Source organism: Rhinoderma darwinii, chromosome 1 (genome assembly GCF_050947455.1).
Source record: "Rhinoderma darwinii isolate aRhiDar2 chromosome 1, aRhiDar2.hap1, whole genome shotgun sequence".
Taxonomy (NCBI): domain Eukaryota; kingdom Metazoa; phylum Chordata; class Amphibia; order Anura; family Rhinodermatidae; genus Rhinoderma; species Rhinoderma darwinii.
The window spans coordinates 632,255,678-632,277,776 of NC_134687.1; the positions used below are offsets into that span (position 1 = coordinate 632,255,678).

General features: G+C 40.4%; 1 protein-coding gene across 1 annotated transcript in view; it reads left to right on the top strand.

Annotated features, from left to right (window-relative positions):
• LOC142661445 (uncharacterized) overlaps positions 1-8,012 on the top strand; it is a 71,459-nt gene extending 63,447 nt beyond the window's left edge. The window contains exon 8 of the mRNA XM_075838873.1: positions 4,472-8,012. Within this exon, the coding sequence (XP_075694988.1) occupies positions 4,472-5,775 (1,304 nt within the window). The 3' untranslated portion in view covers positions 5,776-8,012. The remainder of the gene's footprint in view (positions 1-4,471) is intronic.
• The last annotated feature ends 14,087 nt before the right edge of the window (positions 8,013-22,099 follow it).

Here is a 22,099-nt window from a genome sequence, read left to right on the forward strand (position 1 = left end):
ATGGATTTAACAATGTACTGGCAACCTTTATTACAGATTCTGATTGTTGGCCTCACTCTGTTTATTCCACTGCATCCCAAACATGTTCTATGAAATTGAGATCTGAGGTCTGTTCAGCCGTTAGGATATACAGACCTCATTGTCATGTCTGTGAATTCAGCCTGAGATGTGTGCTTTGTCCCATGACAGATTATCTTGTTAAATGTAGACTGTGGCCGAGATTAGATTGTTTGTAACAATATTAAGTTAATATATTTTATGTCCAGTTAGTATTAACCCCTTCCCGACATTTTCCGTATGGATACGTCATGGAAAGTCAGTGCTTCCCGCATTTGGCTGTATCCATACGACAAATGGTGGACACTGGCTCAGAAGCTGAGTCGGTGCCACCATCACTGGATGTCAGCGGTATCTTACAGCTGACATCCACCTGTAATGGTGGGAGACGGAGCTAGCTCCGATGCCTGCCATTAACCCCTTCGATGCAGCGATCGCAAGAGATCATTGCATCTTAGAGGTTGCTAGCAGATCGCCAGCCCTGCCATTCAATCAGGGCTGCTGATGCTGCTATGGCAACAAGAGGCCTCCTGCTCTGCTATTACAAAAGCTGATTAGGCCCCACCGGCAATGTATTAGAAAAAACTAATCGGCCAGTTAGACCTTCAAGTCCCCTAGTGGGACTTAAAAAAAAAAAAAGACGTTTTAAAACATATAATAAAAGTTTCAAGTAATAAAATAAAACACAATCGCCCTGTTCCCTTAACAGGTCCTTTATTACTGAAACAATAAATAAACCATACATATTTCGTATCGCCGTGTCTGTAACCGCCTGAACTATAAAAATATTATGTTATTTATTCCACGCGGTGAACAGCGTAAAAAACAAACCTTAAAGAACGATACGAGAATTTCTGTTTTGTGGTCACTTTGCCCTACAAATATTGGAATAAAAAGTGATCATCAAAAAGTTGCATGTATCCAAAAATGGTGCCTATAAATACTATAGCTCGTCTCGCAAAAAACAAGCCCTCATACAGCTCCGTCGACGAAAAAATTAAAACGTTATGGTTCTCACAACTTGGCGACAAAAAAAATTACAAAAATACATTATTTTTACAAAAGTTATTTTATTGTGCAAAAAGTTGTAAAACATAAAGTGCTAAAAATTAGGTATCGCCGGAATCGTACTGACCCGCACAATAAAGTTAACATGTAGTTTATAACGCATGGTGAACGCTGTATAAAAAAAAACTAAAAAACGATACCAGAATTGCAGTTTTTTGGTCCCTTGCCTCCCAAAAAATAGGACAAAAAGTTGCATGTACTCCAAAATGGTACCAATAATAACTACAGCTAATCCAGCAAAAACCTCATACCACTACGTCTATCAAAAAATAAAATTAGTTAAGGCTTCCATAAGTCAGGAAATAAAAAATATGCAGTTGTGCCGGCCCAAGGGGAACATTTCTTCTGTTTCAAGAGGCAAATTATCAAGGCCCTAAAATTAGGGAACGAGGAAGGGTAGGGCCCAAACATATCTGCTGGAAGCGAGGGTGCCCGTATTATACCAGGCCAACACTTCCCAGCAAAATTCCCCCATCTATGGATTATTATTATTTTTTTTTTTAACCCAATTATTATACCACCTGACTATGCCCCTGATGTACTCTACCCAGCTTACATGTGCCCCCATTTTATAAACGGAAACACCAGCAATATTCAAACAAATCTACTACCAAGCAAATCCATGCTCCAAAAGCCAAATGGTGCTCCCTCCCCTCTGAGCTCTACATTGTGCCCAAACAGCAGTTTACTTCCACATATATGGCATCGCCATACCCGGGAGAACCCTTTTAACAATTTTTGGGGTGTGTCCAGTGGCACAAGCTGGGTACGACATACTTGCCACTGAAATAGCATATCTAGGGAAACATTTTAATTTTTACTTTGCACCATCCGCAACGCAATCATTTATGGAAAAGAGCTGTGGGGTGAAGATGCTCACTACACCTCTTAATAAATGCCTTGAGGGGTGCAGTTTCCAAAATGGGGCCACTTCTCAGGGGTTTCTTTTATTATTTCACATCAGAGCTCTGCAATTGTGAACCAATACTTTGTAAATCGCCAAATTAGGCCTCTATTTTACATGGTACTCTTTCACTCCTGAATCCCTGTCAAAAGTCCAGGCAAAAGATTAGGGCCACATGTAGGGTGTTTCTAAAACCGGGAAACACAGCATAATAATGAGAGAGCTGTCTTGTTATGGTGGCACAAGCTGGGCACCACATATTGGCATATCTATGAAAAAAATCTAATTTTCACTCCAACATCGAGTTCACACTAATTTCTGCAAAACACCTGCGGGGTTAACATGCTCACTACTCCCTAGGTGAATACCTTGAGGGGTGTAGTTTACAAAATGTGGTCAATTCTGGGGGGTTTCCACTGCTTTGGTTCCACCGGGGCTTTGCAAATGCAACATAGCGCCCAGAAACCAATCCAGTAAAATCTGCACTCCAAAAGCCAAATGGCACTCCTTCCATTCTGAGCCCAAAAAGCAGTTTATTACCACATATGGGGTATTGCCGTACTCGGGAGAAATTGCTTTACAAATTGCTTTTTCTCCTTTAGTCCTTGTGGAAATGAAAAAAAAATAGCTAAACCTACATTTTCTTTGAAAAAATTTCGATTTTCATTTTTACGGCTCAATTCCAATAATTTCTGCAAGAAACCTGTGCGGTCAAAATGCTCACTATACCGCTAGATAATTTCCTCAATGGGTGTAGTTTCCAAAATGGGTCACTTTTGGGGGGTTTCCACTGTTTTGTCCCCTCAGGGGCTTTGCAAATGCGACATGGCCTGCGCAAACTATTCGTGCTAAATTTGAGCACCAAAAGCCAAATAGCGCTCTTTCCATTCTGAGCCCTGCTGTGTGTCAAAACAGCCATTTATGACCACATGTGGGGTATTGTTTTACTTGGGAGAAATTGCTTTACAAATTTTGCGGTGCTTTTTCTCCTTAAGTCCTTGTGGAAGTGAAAAAAAATTAGCTAAACCTACATTTTCTTTGAAAAAAAACCCCATAGATTTCTACTTCGAATAATTTCTGCTATGAACCTGTGGGGTCAAAAAGCTCACTATACCCCTAGATAATTTCCTTGAGGTGTGTAGTTTCCCAAATGGGGTCACTTTTTGGGGATTTCCACTGCGTTGTTACCGCAGGAGCCCTTCAACGCTGACATGGTGCCTAAAATATATTCTAATAAAAAGAAGGCCCCAAAATCCTCTAGGTGCTCTTTTGCTTCTGAGGCCTGTGCTTCAGTCTATTACCACACTAGGGCCACGTGGGATATTTGCTAAATCTGCAGAACCTGGTCAATATATATTGAGTTGCGTTTCTCTGGTAAAACCTTCTGTTACAACAAAAAATTATAAAAAATTAATTTCTACAAAAATAAATAAAATTGGTACATTTTACCTCTACATTGCTTTAATTCCTGTGAAACGTCTAAAGGTTTAAGAAACTTTCTAAATTCTGTTTTGAATACTTTGAGGGGTCAAGTTCTTAAAATGGGGTGACTTATTGGGGGTTTCTAATATATAAGGCCCTCAAAGCCACTTCACAACTGAACTGGCCCCTGTAAAAATAGCCTTTTGAATTTTTTTTGAAAATGTGACAAATTGCTGCTAAAGTTCTAATCCTTGTAACGTAGTAAAATAAAAGGATGTTAAAAAAACGATGCCAATCTAAAGTAGACATATGGGGATATTAATTAGCAACAATTTTGCGTGGTATAACTGCCTGTCTTACAAGCAGGTACATTTAAATTGAGAAAAATGATAATTTTTGCAATTTTTTGCTAAATTTTGGTGTTTTTCACAATTAAATACTGAATGTATCGAGCAAATTTTGCCAGTGACCTAAAGTCCAATGTGTCACGAGAAAAAAGTCTCAGAATCGCTTGGATAGGTAAAAGCATTTTGAAGTTATTGCCACATAAATTTAAACCTGTCAGATTTGAAAAATGAGCCTCTGTCAGGAAGGTCAAAAGTGGCCAAAGATGGAAGGGGTTAAAGGTCCAAATGTGTTAGCAGAGGACAGGCTTCATTGCCATATAAAGTTCTGCTTTTCAAAAAAAAATAATTTTATGACGTCCATTTTAATATAATAAAAGTGGAGGACTGGGTGTAGACCAGAATCGTGGACTTTGTCATGTATATATTTGAAAGTGTTATACAAAGCGTTATAAGGCTGGAATCACACATATATAGTTTTTGAGGTAGTTTTTTTTTAGCTGAAGCCAGGAGCGGATACAAAAGGCATGTCTTAAACTTCTTCAACTTCCTGCTTGATCCAATTCTGGCTTTCGCTCAAAACACTACATGTGTGTTTCTAGCATTATATGAATGTTTATAAGTCAACTTGTTTGTTTTAAAACAAAATCACAAAACAAATTTTTATTCCTAACAGAAAATCCCGGTAAGAGCTCTGAGGGAAACTTCAGGTTATTGATAAATTATAAAGTAGAAGATGATGTCATCCAGCACTCTTCAGGAGAAAACCTCATTACCCTTAATATACATCCAGAACTTCACAGTACAGATCTATCATATAATTCCCCTAATCATGAGGAACCTTCTCCTGACCAATCACAGATTGTGACCACAAGTACAGCTCAGGAAGGGGGTAAAAGGTATCAATGTGGTAAACCGTTCACAAAAAACTCAGGTCATTTTACAAACAGAAGGATTTACACAGAAGAGAAGCTGTATTCATGTCCACTATGTGAAAAATGTTTTACAGATAAATCAAGTCTTGTTAAACATGAGAGAAGTCATACAGGAGAGAAGTCATGTTCAGAATGTGGGAAATTTTTCACACAAAAATCACATCTTGCTATACATGAGAGAATTCACACGGGGGAGAAGCCGTATTCATGTTCAGAATGTGGGAAATGTTTTACAGATAAATCAAGTCTTGTCAAACATGAGAGAATACACACCGGAGAAAAGCCATATTCCTGTTCAGAATGTGGGAAATTTTTTACACAAAAATCAGGCCTTGTTGCACATGAGAGAAGTCACTTAGGAGAGAAGCCATATTCATGTCCAGAATGTGGGAAATGCTTTACTCATAAATCAAGTCTTGTTAAACACGTGCGAAGTCACGCAGGTGAGAAGCCATATTCATGTTCAGAATGTATGAAATGTTTTAGAGATAAATCAAGTCTTGTTATACATACGAGAAGTCACACAGGAGAGAAGCCGTATTCATGTTCAGAATGTGGGAAATGTTTTACAGATAAATCAAGTCTTGTTATACATACGAGAAGTCACACAGGAGAGAAGCCATATTCATGTTCAGAATGCGGGAAATGTTTTACAGATAAATCAAGTCTTGTTAGACACGAGAGAATTCACACAGGGGAAAAGCCATATTCATGTTCAGAATGTGGGAAATGTTTTACAGATAAATCAAGTCTTGTTAAACATGAGAGAAGTCACACAGGAGAGAAGCCATATCCATGTCCAGAATGTGGGAAATATTTTACAAATAAATCAAGCCTTGTTGCACATGAGAGAAGTCACACAGGAGAGAAGCCATATTCGTGTTCAGAATGTGGGATATGTTTTACACGAAAATCAAGTCTTGTTACACATAAGAGAATTCACACAGGAAATAAGCCATATTCATGTTCAGATTGTGGGAAGTATTTTACAATAAAATCAAATCTTGTTAGACATGAGAGAAGTCACACAGGAGAGAAACCGTAGTCATGTTCAGAATGTGGGAAATGTTTTACTACTAAAGGCAAATTTAGCGCTCATCAGAGAAGCCACACATGGGAGAAGCCACTTCGATGTTCTAAATGTGGAAGATGTTTTACAAAGAAATCAAAGTTTTGAACTCCTCAGAGAATTTACATAGAGTAGAAACCATATTCTCGTTTAGAATGTGGGAAATGCTATAAGAGCAAAAAAAAGATTTTAAACACATCATGTTATTCACAGATATTAAATAAGCAATAAGAGTGTTCATTTCTTTTGGGTGGAATTAGCCTGGATCTGCCAAACACCCAAATTGCATTTACCTGAGGTCAACTGTGACTGGGATCTATGAAAGAAAAGTGTTGGATATAAAGAAGAAAAGAAGAATTCTGTTTACTTACAAAGCAGAGGGGCTGAATTGTTACAGTTGATAAAGAAAAATATTAATTATAGCTTTTGCTAATAATCAATTGCCATTATATGCTTATGCTATATATATATATATATATATATATATATATATATATATATATGTATGCTTTGCCTCTGAAATGTATTTTATATAATTTTGCTATCTACGGTTTGTTCTTGAACCATATTCTCTGAATATCAGACTACTTCTCTCCCTATCAGGCCTTCAAGGCCGTTGTGAGATAGGATTGCCAAGTTTATCGGAGACTGACATGATATTCAGACAACATAAATCTTATAAATAGAAGGACATGTTATTAGTACTCGTTTCTAGTGTGACCAATAAGGCAGTTTCTTGATAGCAGTTAGCCAGAAAAGACCTTTTAAATGGTTCATCTAAAAGTGAATCTCTAGGTCTTCTGTCTAATTCTCTTGAGAAGATCTCCATGGCCAGGTTTTTCTTATTTCCTACTGATCCCTCTTATTATTGTAACTTATCTATCTTAATAAAGCTTTTATTTAATTTGACCGTGAGACAAAAGGGTTTGAGAATTTCCTTACCATCTGGTGGAGAATGCGGGCATGTCCAGCAGCCTTAGCTTCCCCCGCAAGTGATCCGGACAGGGGGATTTTCAGGACAGGCTAAGCGGCCCCAGGTGAGATTTTTTACCATTCTCTCCTCTTCTCCTCCCTTGTGGGTCTGGCTTCGGGGACTCTGGCTACAAGCGACAAAGCCGATCTCTCCATCACAGGTGATCTTTTTAACTTTCCCCTTTAATTGTTTGTCTTTGGGTCTTACGAACTTAGTTGCACATTGTGGGGTTGGGATATCCCTCACATACTGGCTGTCTAGGATAGGCAGTAGCGTGTATCCAGGCTGTGTTTTGGCAAGTGGTTTTCGTGTGCATTAAATAAGTAGCTCTCCTTGTGTTTAGTATTCCAGTGAAACTTTCTGCTTTACTCTCTAAATTGAAGTTAGCATAGATCTCTGGGAGATCATTACTCCACAAGCAGGTGGTGTTCCCAGCCTAAATTACGCGCACAAAAGGAAGTATGGGAGATAGATATCTGGTACATAAAGAGGGTGGTAGAAGTCTAGGACTACGGCCACCAATGCAAACAAGGGTGTGAATGCCAATGCTTATTCACCACATTACGGGTTGCACTGGAGCGCAGTGGCTGTAACACCAAATGAAGGAGGTGTTTGTAGACTGTAGTCAGTCATACAATGGGAAATGGAGGGTGGGGCTGTGCGAATCTGCAGCAGCCAAAGTCACTCAGTGAACATAAAAATCTACATTATGCAGAGTACATTTTATTACATAAAATAGTAAAGCCAACAAAAAATGTATCTAGTCATGGCAAACTTTTCTGTGCGTGTTTAGGATTAATGGTCATTTCCTATGTACCCCAATGGCAATAGGGAAAACCCTGTTTGTGATAGTGCACTATTCTGCACTGTTAGCTAGATGATTCATTACAGAGGTGACTATTACCAGAACATTGGTATTTTTTTTCCCGGATTTTAGTAACACACAATTTTTTCGTTTTTGGTATTAATCAGGCATTTACAGAACCCGATGTGAGTAGGATTATTAATTGCTTTGGATTATCCGATGAGCATCAAGTATATAAAATGTACAGATGGTGTTTAACCCCTTAATGACCAAGCCTGTTTGGACCTTAATGACCAAGCCAGATTTTTCAAATCTGGTATGTCTAACTTTATCAGCGAATAACTCTGCGACGGTTTTGAATATCCAAGTAATTCTGACAATGTTTTTTCATTACATGTTGTACTTTATTTTAGTGGTAAAAGTAGACTGATATGATTTGTGTAAATTAATAAAAAAATTGAAGACATTTTGTCAAAATTATAATTTTTCCCTATTTTTAACTGCAATATGTCACATATGTACATATATAATGTACAATTTTTTTTAATTAAATATATATTTCCATCTCTTTACTGTATTTTGGCAGCACTTTTGAAAAAAAATACAAATTTAGAAGACTTAGAAATTTAGTAATAATTCTATAAATTTTGAAGTACATTTTGTTTTCCTGCACCAAGCCAGGTTTTCAGAGGCGCATAGGTGTCAGAATGGTGGCAACCCCCACAAGTGACCCCATTTTGAAAATTACACCCCTTAAGGTATTTATTAAGGGGTGTTGTAAGTATTTTGACCACACAGTTTTTTTTATAAGAATTCATGCAAAGCAGGCGTAAAAAAATATAATTTCACTTTTTTCATAAAAGTATCACTTTGAAGACCGATTTATTTTGTAAATCGACCATGAGAATGAAGAAACACACCCCAAAATCTATCACCCTGTTTATCCTGTTTTCAAAAATGCCCCCATTGTGACCCTAATGCGTTGCCTGGACACACGGCAGGGCCTGAAAGGAAGGGAGTACCCGGAGGCTTTCAGGACTCATATTTTGCTTGAAAATGTTTTAGGCCCCACTATACATTTGGAAAGGTTTTGAACTACCAGAACGATAGAAACTCCCCATAAACTACCCCATTTAGAAAACTAGACCCCTTAAGGTATTTATTTAGGGGTGTAGTGAGTATTTTGACCCTACAGTTCTTTGCTAAATTTAATGCATAGCAGATGAAAAAAAAAAAAAAACACTTTTCCCATAAAAGTATCACTTTGAAGACCGATTTCTTTGTAAAGCGAACATAAGAATGAAGAAACACACCCCAAAATCTATCACCCTGTTTCTCCTGTTTTCAAAAATACCCCCATTGTTGCCCCATTCTGCTTATTAGACGTGTGGCTGGGCCAGTAAGTGGGAGCACTCTTTGGCTTTCATGGCACAATTGAATAAATTCTAGGCCCCATATCATGCATTTAGAGGCTTTGAGCTGCCTGAACAAAAAAAAACACACCCATAAATGACCCCATTTTAAAAATCAGACCCCTAAAGGTATTATTGGGTATTATTTCAGACACTATGGGTATATAATGTTTTCTTCAAATTCTTAATAAATTTCCACATAAAATAGGGGAGACATGTGGTAAAAGGTTATTTTGTTAGAAATATGCCAAATTAATAAATTTGTGCGGCGTACAGAAGAGAAATGAAGCCGTGTATTCATAATGCATGCATGTTGCTATAGACATATTTGCCTGTACTTATGACTATGTCTTGCTGAAGAAACAGTTGTCCCGCATCTGTGCCATTATGATGTCATTGTGGACAGAATTCTGTCCTAATATAAAGTCAGTCAGAGAGGAAAAAATAAACTGTACAGGAGTGACGGGCAATATCTTCAAATAAATGGAGGAAAATGTATCCAACTATGTTGCAAACTCGAGTCTGTTCACTATATAGAAGAACACCTGCAGGGCGGTCATGACAATTTTTTTTTTTTTCAGTGACTGGTTGTACAACGTCACTTTGGCTCCATCAATCCCTATATGAGGGACGAACGTGCCAAGTGATGCGGTACACTATAACAGACCCTTGCTCGGCAAGGTAGGAACCGCTATGTGCACAAAACAACCACTCGGTTAAAGTATATATAAAGGGGCAGTGTCCCAAACCATCTATAGGAACAGTAAAGGATCACTAATCCACAAAATGATGTCAGTTTTTCCAGAAGAATTGTCGGGTGTACTACGTCCAGTAAGAACCCGAACAAAACTGTAACAAAGCCCATAGTGTATTGATAAGGAACAGCTTAATTATTAGAGATCCTCCAAAAAAAAAATATCATGCCCATATCATGGTACAGAATTAGGAATGTAACAGATGTATGTGGCAGGACATAGTCATCAGAAAAAGGAAATACATCCTCAATTTATTCTTGTAGTCATTGCTAAAATGCACGACTTCCACTAATTCAGGGGTGGCACGGGCCGCAGTTGTTGGATTTATCTACTAATAAATGCAATGCCCACATTTATTTTTTATTTCAATATCACTTGTAGGGTCTATGTTCTGGATTTAATTGTCCAAGATTTATATAATAGAAATGAATTTGTGAGTGGTCAAGTCCTGGATTTAATTGTCCAAGATTTGTATAAAAAAAAATCATAAAGGGGAAATTTAGTTTTACAGTCTGAAATAAATACACTTTACTACCTCCCCATGAGAATCCCTCCCTCCCTTGGAAAGCCCAGAAAAAATATGCATAAATGAAATTGACGCCATAAAAAGAATCCCCCCCACCCCACCCTTTTTGGTTTTCCCTAAACGATAGATAAAAATTAATAATTAGAAACGGTGTGGTAGGTCTCAAAACAGGAGAAGTTGCACAGGCCTGGATTTGAAGGGCAAATGGGGCAGTAAAAGCGGGAATCGCTCCTCTTTACATGTTTACTGCACACCCGGCATCTCTTTTGGGGGTATGTTTGGTTCACAGAGGCAGGGACGGGGTGAAGGAAGTGGCACTCAGTGAGCCTTTTGACATCCTCTGACTCAAAGGATTCTCTAGGTGCGGGGGAGTCAAACCTGAGGTGCTCTATCATTTTCTCCTGATATTAGAGGAAACTGAGCATTCCCTGGGTCTTCTAGAGCACATAACTATTGTAAGTAGCCATCTGTATGAGGTAGATTGCTACCTTATACAAGGCCCTAGTTTTGCACTTGACCAGGTACGGTTGTAGGACCTGGTCAGATAGATCGACTCCCCCCATGAACTTATTATAGTCCACCACGCAGACCGGTTTCCTCTTATCAGAGGTAGCGCCCCTCTCTCACTTCCACTGTGGTGTCCTCATGCACGGTGGTCAGCATGTAAACCTCCTTTTTGTCACTCCATTTGACAGCGAGCAACTGATCACTTGCAAATGAGAGTGACGCACCCCTTACTAATCGCCTGGACACCAGTTTTTGAGGGAAGCTGACTCTATTTTTGCGCACCGTCCCACAGACCCCTGTATTAGCAGCATGGAGGGACTTATACAGGGGGACACTGGTGTAATAAATGTTGGTGTACACATGGTACCCTTTCTGTAGGAATGGCACCATGTGTTCCCAGACAATTTTCTCACTAATGCAAATATCTTCTGGGCATCCTGGGGGATTAAGGTGGCGGTCCCTGCCCTCATAAATGAAAAAACACCGGTGTAGCCCGTTGTGCTCTCGCACACCTTATAAAGTTGCACTCCGTATCGGGCTCTTTTGGAGGGGATGTATTGGCGAAACGATAGACGGCCCTTGAAGGACACAAGGGACTCGTCTACCGCTAGTTTTTGGCCTAGGGTGTATAAATTAAAAAATTAGTCACTTAGGAGGGAGATAAGGGGGTCTCAGTTTGTTGAGTCGATCATAGGCTGGGTCACTTCTTGGGGGGATTTGTGAAAAATTCATGAAACGCATTATTGATTCGTAGCGTGTACGGGCCATAACGGCTGCAAATACAGGCGTACTATGGATAGCGCTGGTAGCCCAATAGGAGCGGATGGAGGTTTTTTTTTACTATGCCCATGTTTAGGGTAATTCCCCCCAAAAAAAATATTTCAGAAACTGTTGTGGGGATCTATTCTCTGGCATAGCAAGACCTGGGATTTTGGGTGCCAAATTGTCTGGCATATAAGTTTGTCTGCTGGACAATTAGTTCCAGGACCTGATCACCTATAAACAGTTGAAAAAAATTATAGGGACTAAAATTTGAGACATCTGCGTTGATGACACTTCAATGGTGACAGCTGCGTCCACCACCATATGGCTGGGGGGGTCCAGTGGCAGAAGCAGAACTTGTGTCGCTTTCTGAGCCAAGTTCTGCTTCTGACGCAGTGTCCGTATTGCTGCCGAAACTGCTAGAGCACAGCATGGCGTACGCCTGCTCTGCAGAGAACATTCTGCGGCTTCTGCGATTCATGTTCACTACACTATTAATAACTAATAACTTTTTTTATTTTTAGAAGACAAACAAAACAAACGGAGAGGGGTGATTACAGGCAATCTGGGGTAATTACGGGCAATCTGGGATGTGATTACGGGTAATATATGAACGTGAATATCTGCTGCGTTTTTCACAGTAAAACAGCACAAGATTTGTATAGTATCTCTCTCTCTCCTCTCACAGATCAACTACAGTGAGAGGAGGGAGGGAAAGAGTACAAATCCTGTGCTGTATTTATAAAATATGAGACTATGGTCACTTTGATAGGTATATCACAGTGACCATCTGATCAGGGACCAATTATAACAGTCCCTGATCAGTTTCTATTTACAGGCAGAATATCTGCCTTTCAGTGACAGCGTATGCGCACGCCATTTTCTTTATTTTTCCGGCAGTTGGGGGAGAAGTGGCACGATCGGGGGGCTAACAGGTTAGTTTTTTATCTCCTCTCACCAAACATTCATGGTGAGAGGAGATAAAAACTATGATTTACAAGGCTGCATTCATTGTAACGGCGATCGCCGGTTTTCGTTGAATACCGGCGATCGCCGGTTTGGGGACCGCAAACAACGGTCCCCAGACTGTGCTCCAAGCCCTCAGCTACCTCCGGTAGTTGAAAGCAAGGAGCTATCCCTCTGCACGGCGCCGCAATTTTATTCTGATTCAGTGCCGTGAAAAGGCTTATGTATCAGAATAAAGCCCGTTAGTGGCCGCCGTGAAAAGGCGTATTGGCGGTCACTAACGGGTTAAGCACCCTTTCATATTTGTTTATGTTTTGCTTTTTATTTCTCTCTCTCCTCTGTTCCATATTGTCTTTAACCCCTTAATGACCGGGCCATTTTGCACGTTAATGACCAAGGATTATTTTTTGTTTTTTCACGGTTGCATTCCGAGAGTCGTAACTCTTTTTTTATTCCGTCGACATAGCCGTATAAGGGCTTGTTTTTTGCGGGACGAGTTGTATTTTGTAATGGCACCATTTTTAGATGCTTACAATATATTGATTAACTTTTATTAACTTTATTTTAGGAGAGAATTGAAAATAAGCAGCTATTCCAGCATTGATTTTCACGTTATAAATTTACGCCGTTTACTATGCAGTGTAAATATTATGTTAACTTTATTCTATGGGTCGGCACGATTACGGGGATACCAAATATGTAGAGGTTTTATATGTTTTCCTACGTTTGCACAATAAAAAGCCTTTTATAAAAAAATTACTTGTTTTTGCATCGCCGCATTCCAAGAGACGTAACGTTTTTATTTTTCCGTCGATGTGGTCGTATGTGGGCTTGATTTTTGCGGGACAATGTGTAGTTTTCATTAGTACTATTTTGGGGTACATAGGACTTATAGATTAACTTTTATTTTATTTTTTATGGGGGGAATGGGAGAAAAGAGAGAATTTTGCCGTTGTTTTTTGCGTTTTCTTTGGACGCCGTTCATCCGGCGGTTTAATTAATATGTTCATTTTATTGGTCAAGATGTTACGATCACGGGGATACCATATATGTGTATGTGTGATTTGTTTTGACCGTTTTACAAAATAAAACCACTTTTTGGGCCAAAAGTAGTTTTATTTTACTTTGACTGTAAATTTATTTTTTATTTTTTTCACAAACTTTATTTAACTGTTTTACATTTTTTTTTTTAGTCCCACCAGGGGACTTCACTATGCGATGTGCCGATCGCATATATAATGCTTTGGTATACTTCGTATACCAAAGCATTATTGCCTGTCAGTGTAAAACTGACAGGCAACCTGTTAGGTCATGCCTCTGGCATCGCCTAACAGGCAGATGCTGAAGACAGACCTGGGGGTCTTTGTTAGACCCCCGGCTGTCATGGAAACCCGACGGCGACCCGCGATTTGTTTGCGGGGGCGCCGATCGGGTGACAGAGGGAGCTCCCCCCTCTGTCAAACACATTAAATGCCGCTGTCACTATTGACAGCGGCATTTAATGGGTTAAACTGCCGGAATCGGCGCGCGCTTTGATTCCGGCAGTTGCAGCAGGAGCCAGCTGTGTATAACAGCCGTGCTCCTGCCGCTGATCGCGTGGGTACAGTCTCAGTACCCGCGCCATCACAGGACGGATATATCCGTCCTCCTGCGCGAACTAGCAGCTGCTGAGGACGGATATATCAGTCCTTCGGCGTTAAGGAGTTAAAATAATTCTACAAACAATAAAGAATTTACAAAAAAAAATTGTTTTCTATTTTTAAAAATAAATAGAGTCCCCCTGTTTGAACAACAGTCCATCCATATGCAGGAAGGTTTCAAAATGCAAAGATACTTCATCAAATACAGTATGTGCATGACAGTTAGATTGCTAGTCTCTTCTGATTATGTCTGAGGGAAACATGATGAAGTTTATAAAAAGAAGAAAATCAATTTGCACATATCATATTTAGTATACTTCTAAATGTAAATGTTTTCTTTCAATTGAACTACGTGATAAAGATGAATTAATGATTTTGTAAAAAGACTGTTTTCCACAGGAGGTGTCCAACTAGGAGCAGAAGGCATGAAAACCAGATTCTAACGCTCTATTCAGACGTCCAGTTGTCAAATCAACCTTGAAAAATTTATGTTTTTCACGTCTGATTTTCACTTAATAGACTTAAGTCTATTGAGGGATCCCGGAAAACGGGCAAAAATAGGAATTTTTTTCCTGGGCCGTTCACACGGTCCGTTAAAAAAAACAAAAAACGGCGTGTGAGTAACCCCATAGACATGCATTGATTTCAATGCAGCCGTGTGACGGCCGTTAAATAAACGGCCGTCACACGACAGAGTTTCCCTGTTGTCTGAATAGGGCCTTATGGAATGTTGACTGCTAAGGAAGATAATTCAGGAGCACCCAGTGCACTCTTGATGGCACTTGCATTGATGGTGTGTGGCCTCACATATGCCATCAAGACTGCAAAGATCGATTTGGCAAGATCTAATTGGTATGCCCCAGGTTTTACAGCTGTTGCTGCTAAATTCTGTTAGAGCTGTCTGATTTACCTACAGAACAGTCCCGGCAGAGCGGTGCCAACCTTACCAGCACACCTTGTTCCAACGGAGAGGCCTTCCCAGGTTATACAGATTGTTTTCATTCAGTTTCCTAGTTTTAGCCACTTTTCAGATAAAAAAATATATAATATCTGTAGCGCCCATGGCCGCGGGACGTCGGGTTCACTCACCTCCCGACGCCCGCAGCCATGGATCTGTGAGCGCTGGCCTCCGTCTCCCTCCTAGGAGATGCCAGCGCTCACTTCCGCTCCGTCCGGCCGGGTCCCGTAGGATGCGCACGCTCGCGCCCGCTCTTAAAGGGCCAGCGCGCGCACATGAAAACAATGTTCATTAACCCACATGATTTCCTGCCCTATAAGAATGCCCCAGCCCTTCTGATCCTTGCCTGAGCGTTGTTAGTCTTTCCCTGTCTGTCTCGCAAATGGTCCCTTAGTGTCTCCCGTTCCAGCTGTTACCCGCGCCCTGTTACCGTTCCTGTATTCCGCATTGTTCCTGTGCCTACCCGTGTTCAAGTGCCATCTGCCACGTCAAGTGCCATCTGCCACGTCAAGTGTCATCTGCCACGTCAAGTGCCATCTGCCACGTCAAGTGCCATCTGCTCATCGGATACTGCCCGCCACGTCTGGTGCCACTTTCCGCACCTGCCTCCATCCGTGCTGAAGCCACAGTCACCGTCCAGACTATTTTAGGTACCTAAGCATTACTGTCTGCTATCTTGCTTTCACATAAACTGTGACCTGGTCAGCTGCCTCCCCGCTACGGCGGAGTGGCCTAGTGGGTCCACAAACCCAGTGTCCGTGACAGTATCTGAGAAATCTTTCTGTGTGTAGGTGCTGTTAACGCAATCATGGGCCAAAATATATTAGACTGAAATTTGTAATGGGTATGTCAACCGATACCCGCCCTCCAGTGATTTATCCAGTTTCCATATCATAGGTAATAGATATATATATCTGAGAGAAAAGATGACACAAGAGACCATGCTTGTATGCTCAAAATCCTTCTCTGCTCTTTATTGATCCAAACAAGTATATAAGTATAATGACAGGAAAGGTGTAGGCTTTGGTTTCAGCCAATCATCTACAATATGATAGTTACATAGTTACATAGTTAGTACGGCTGAAAAAAGACACATGTCCATCAAGTTCAACCAAGGAACGGGAAAAGGGAAAGAAAAATTTCTACACATAGGAGCTAATATTTTTTTGTTCTAGGAAATTATCTAACCCTTTTTTAAAGCCATCTACTGTCCCTGCTGTGACCAGCTCCTGCGGTAGGCTATTCCATAGATTCTCAGTTCTCACGGTAAAGAAGACTTGTCGCCTTTTTTTCTCCAGACGGAGAGAGTGCCCCCTTGTTTTTTGAGGGGGTTTTACAAGGAACAGGATTTCACCATATTTTTTGTATGTGCCATTAATATATTTATATAAGTTAATCATGTCCCCCCTTAGTCGTCTTTTTTCAAGGCTAAATAGGTTTAATTCTTTCAATCTTTCCTCATAACTTAAATTCTCCATGCCCCTAATTAGCTTCGTTGCTCTTCTTTGTATTTTTTCCAACTCCAGGGCATCCTTTCTATGAACTGGAGCCCAGAACTGAACTGCATATTCTAGATGAGGCCTCACTAATGCTTTGTAAAGTGGCAATATTACATTCCTGTCCCGTGAGTCCATGCCTCTTTTAATACACGACAATATCCTGCTGGCCTTTGAAGCAGCTGATTGACACTGCATGCTGTTATTGAGTTTATGATTTACAAGAACACCCAGATCCTTCTCAACAAGTGAATCCGCCAGTGTAGCTCCCCCTAGGACATATGATGCATGCAGGTTGTTGGTACCCAGATGCATAACTTTACATTTATCTACATTAAACTTCATCTGCCAAGTGGACGCCCAAACACTTAGTTTGTTTAAATCTGCCTGCAATTCATGAACATCTTCCATAAACTGAACTATATTACATAGCTTGGTGTCATCTGCAAAAATAGAAATAGTGCTATTAATCCTATCTTCTATATCATTAATAAATAAGTTGAATAATAGTGGTCCCAGCACTGAACCCTGGGGTACACCACTTATTACCGGGGACCATTCAGAGTAGGAATCATTGACCACAACTCTCTGGATACGGTCCTTGAGCCAATTCTCAATCCAATTACAAACTATATTTTCTAAACCTATAGTCCTTAATTTACCCATTAGGCGTCTATGGGGGACAGTGTCAAATGCCTTTGCAAAGTCCAAAAACACTAAATCCACAGCGACCCCTCTGTCTAGACTTCTGCTCACCTCTTCATAAAAACAGATTAGGTTAGTTTGACAACTTCTGTCCTTAGTAAAACCGTGCTGGCTGTCACTTATAATGCTATTTATCGTCACATAATCCTGTATATAGTCCCTCAATAGCCCCTCAAACATTTTCCCCACGATGGATGTTAAGCTTACTGGTCTATAATTACCCGGGGAAGACCTAGAGCCCTTTTTGAAAATAGGCACCACATTTGCGCTGCGCCAGTCCCTTGGCACTATACCAGTCACTAGAGATTCTCTGAATATTATGAAAAGGGGGACAGAAATAACTGAACTAAGCTCTTTAAGAATTCTAGGGTGTAACCAATCTGGTCCCGGGGCCTTGTGCACATTTATTTTATTTAATTTAGCTTGGACCATATCTACATTCATCCAATTCAGTATATCAACTGATATATTAACAGCACTGGCACCGGCTACATCAGCTGCTCTTTCTTCTGTTGTATATACAGAGCTAAAGAACCCATTTAGTAACTCTGCCTTCTCTTGATCCCCTGTGATCAACTCCCCATTACCATTATCTAGGGGTCCTACATGTTCAGACCTTGGCTTTTTAGCATTTATATACTTGAAGAATTTTTTGGGATTTGTTTTACTATCCTTGGCCACCTGCCTTTCATTTTGTATTTTTGCTAATTTTATTAAATTTTTACAGATTTTATTAAGCTCTTTATATTTTACAAAGGCTACAGCTGTACCCTCAGATTTGTATTTTTTAAATGCCCTTTTTTTGTCGTGTATTGCCCCTTTCACAGAAGGTGTAAGCCATGTGGGGTTTAATTTGAGTCGTTTATACTTGTTACCTATAGGAATAAATTTTGCACTATAATAACTCAAAGTAGATTTGAAAATCTCCCATTTATCATTTGTTCCATTATTTGACATTAGTTCTTCCCAGTCCATATCCTGAATTGCAGCCCTCATAATGGGGAAATTGGCTTTCTTAAAATTAAATGTTTTTGCCCTCCCAGCCTGCGTTTGATTTTTACAGTATAGGTAAAATGTAACTATATTATGATCACTGTTACCGAGGTTTTCACGAACATTGACATTCCCAACAAGATCTGCATTATTAGAAATGACCAGATCCAACAGAGCTTCACCTCTAGTCGGGTCTTGCACAAACTGGCCCATAAAATTTTCCTGCAACAGGTTGAGGAAATGTCTCCCCTTTGCAGTTGAAGCTGAACCATGACACCAATTAATATCCCGGAAATTAAAATCTCCCATTATCACTACAGTACCTGCCTGTGCAGCCCGCTCCATCTGTTTATATAGCTGAACTTCCATCTCCTCAGTTATATTGGGGGTCTATAGATTACACCAAAAGTTATTTTTTCAGTGTTTACCTCCCTTTCTAGTTCCACCCACAAGGTTTCAACCTCCTCACAGTATTCACCCACTATTGTCTCTTTCCGACTCGCCTTCATATCATTTCTCACATACAGACATACACCACCACCTTTCCTATTTGTCCTGTCTTTCCGAAAAAGTAAAACCCTGTAGATTTACAGCCCAGTCATGTGAAGAGTCCAGCCATGTTTCAGCAACACCAACTATATCTATATTTTCTTCCAGTATCAAGGCCTCCAGCTCCCCCATTTTGCTTGCTAGACTTCTGGCATTTGTGAACATACACTTTAACTTGCCTGTCAGTTTTTCACTTTTATTATCAGAAATGTGATTTGACATTAATTGGGCCTTTTTATTTACACTGATGTTTTGTAACGAAAGGATCTCCTTATCTTGTTGTCTAGTCCTCTCCCCACATTCTGTTTCTCCCCCCACCAATATAGTCTGACCCCTCTCTAACCTGGCTACCCCTTTTTTTTCTACATTGACCTCCCTCCTCAGCCCTAGTTTAAATACTCCGCCACCCCAGCTAGAATTCTCTCCCCCAGCACAGCGGACCCCCTTCCATTTAGGTGGAAATCATCTGCAGAATACAGTTTGTACCCCAATAAAAAGTCAGCCCAGTGCTCTAGGAACCCAAATCCTTCTCCTCTACACCAAGACTTCAGCCATGCATTTAACTCCCTGAGCTCCCGCTGTCTTTCCTGTGATGCGCATGGCACAGGCAGTATTCCTGAGAATACTACTTTGGAGGTCCTTCCCTTCAGCTTGTAGCCTAGTTCTTTAAAATTATTCTTAAGGCTCCTCCACCTACCATTTATTCTGTCGTTGGTACCGACATGGACCACGACAGCTGGATCATCACCAGCCCCTCCCAGCAATTTGTCCACCCGTTCCACCACATGCTGAACCCTGGCACCAGGGAGACAGCAAAACATTCGGTTGAGGTGGTCTTGGCGACAAATTATTCTATCCGTCTTCCTGATTATAGAATCCCCTACGACTATCAATTGTCTTGGCTTACCTGCATTACCATCCCGCCGACTACTAGCTGGGCTGTTCTCCCGGCTGTTAGGGAGATCAGTATCCACTAATGACTCTGATTCAGCCAATGAGAATATTTCAATGCATTATAATAATTCTTCACCCTCCAAGCCCCAGGTGGCCTGAACCTTGTCCCATGGGAAGACACACATTTCAGAGACACAAGTTAATTTGTCTCTACTTCTTATCTCACTAGAGAATGGAGACTGCAGATAAGTTTAAATTAATTAAACAGAGCGCTTCTTCCAGGGCTGAATCCCCTCCCTCTGGTAAACAATGTCATTGTCCATTCGGCCAAGGCTATTTGAACTGCTCCTTACAAGAGTAATAAAACATTCAATTCAAGAACACATAACATAGTATTGCTTCAGGACATCTGCTGACATTTACTTTTTACTTATTAATCTCAAGATGGCTGCTTCAGGCCAAAAGATGGATTCCAACAATCCAAAATGGACGCCTACCATACAAGATGGATTCCATGCAAAATGTTATCTTTTAAACATATTCTAATCACTTTCACATTTCCCACCCTTTGTTTATATGAGGACATTTTGCATCCACGCCAGGTACTTAAAGGAGGGCTTATCCCCCCTTGAGGACTTACCTAACCGTTTCACCTCATCCCCTGGGCATGTAAACAAAATTCCTTCCCATAATTGTTTCACTCATAGGGTACACTTGATCAAAAGATCCAGGATGGTGGGTAATCATTTTAGCCTTTGCTGCGAAGCATTTCAAGTGTTTTGTCAGGCCTCAAAATATGAGCCTCAGAAGCAAATATAATGTAATACATAATAACACAACCTGCAGGACACTCTGGAGCAGACCCATTACTCATCCCCCAACACCATTAAACCAGTTAGAGGGATTGAGACATGACAACCAATCCGGCCACTCCAGGGTCCAATCATCTTAAGAATTGGCTTTCCTGAACTCTTCCTTTATTTTCTCAGCTTTATCTCTGTCTTACTTGTCCTGCCTAATGCCAGTAGGGTCTATGTAATGGCAAAAGGCTTTATCAACTACTTGGCACATGCACATCCCCCCTTGGGAAGCATTCAGAACATTAAACACAATCTGTAACACTGTCCAATCTGTCGGCCACTTTCTCTATATTATGAGCATTCTTTACTGTTAAACCTAATAATATTGACAATAATCTAAACTTCTCCACCACGGTACATGTATTGGTCATAATTGTCACACTGTCACTTACTGTCCTAATATGACTTTTACCCCTGCAGATATAACAGGTCATGGGCAGCATCTTCCCCAAACCTAAAGATACCCAGGTAACATAACCAACGGGCTCTCAGTGCTGCCATGTACTTCTTACATATGAGTGACAACAACCAGTGACCTTCACCTCATAACTCCACATAAACACCTCAGATTGTAATTTGCAGTATATTTACACACATTATAATTATAAACCTCAGACAATATAAACAATAGGGCCTCAATTAATAATATAATACTATCACCAATCTCATACTATCACCCTCAAGTTTTGGGTCCGATCAGTTCATTGCAAGTCCTGTACATCATCGTCCTCTTCTTCTTCTGTCTTCTGCTACTGCTGACTGATTCACTCAGGTCTTTGGTCTTTACTTTGATCTTTGATGATGTCATCAGGACTTGGTTTGGTCCTTCTCATCTGTCAGACACCGTCTCTTTTAGAATACATCCCCGGGCTGTACATAGCACCTCATGCTGTGAGCCTGGGGTGAGATCCCACGTAGACGGATTAGTGGAGTTTTATTGTGACTACCACAAACCCTCCGTATCTGTCCTCTTCCTCCGGTAACTTACTTGTCTGGGCGGCTGCTTAGAATTGTGACACTGCCGTCAGTTCATGACAAACGCGTTGTATTGGCTCAGGCTGCGCCTGCCGCATCTCAGTGATGGAGTTCATCATATAAAAGTCTTCTAGTTCATATTTACTGGCACTTGCCGGGGACCCAACCCTTGTCAATCGTTAAAATAAATGCTAATCTGGTGATCATCCGCATACATTATAAAAGTTGTTCTAAGTACATACAATAACAATGTCAGACCCTTAAACTACATCAAACAAACACCTTTATATAAGAAAAACTTCTCTGTTCCACTGGACAGGGCACCTAGAATATGTGTAGTTACTGGGTACATTTTATGTCGCACTTGGGGTTCAGCAGGATTTATATCTTATTCTCAGCTAATTACCTTTAACAGCTCCAACTCACAGAAATATTCAATACAGATACCATACGTTTTATCTGACAAGTGTCTCACTTACTCTAATTTGTATTGCATGGGAAGGCCTCTCAAGGTCTGTTCTCTT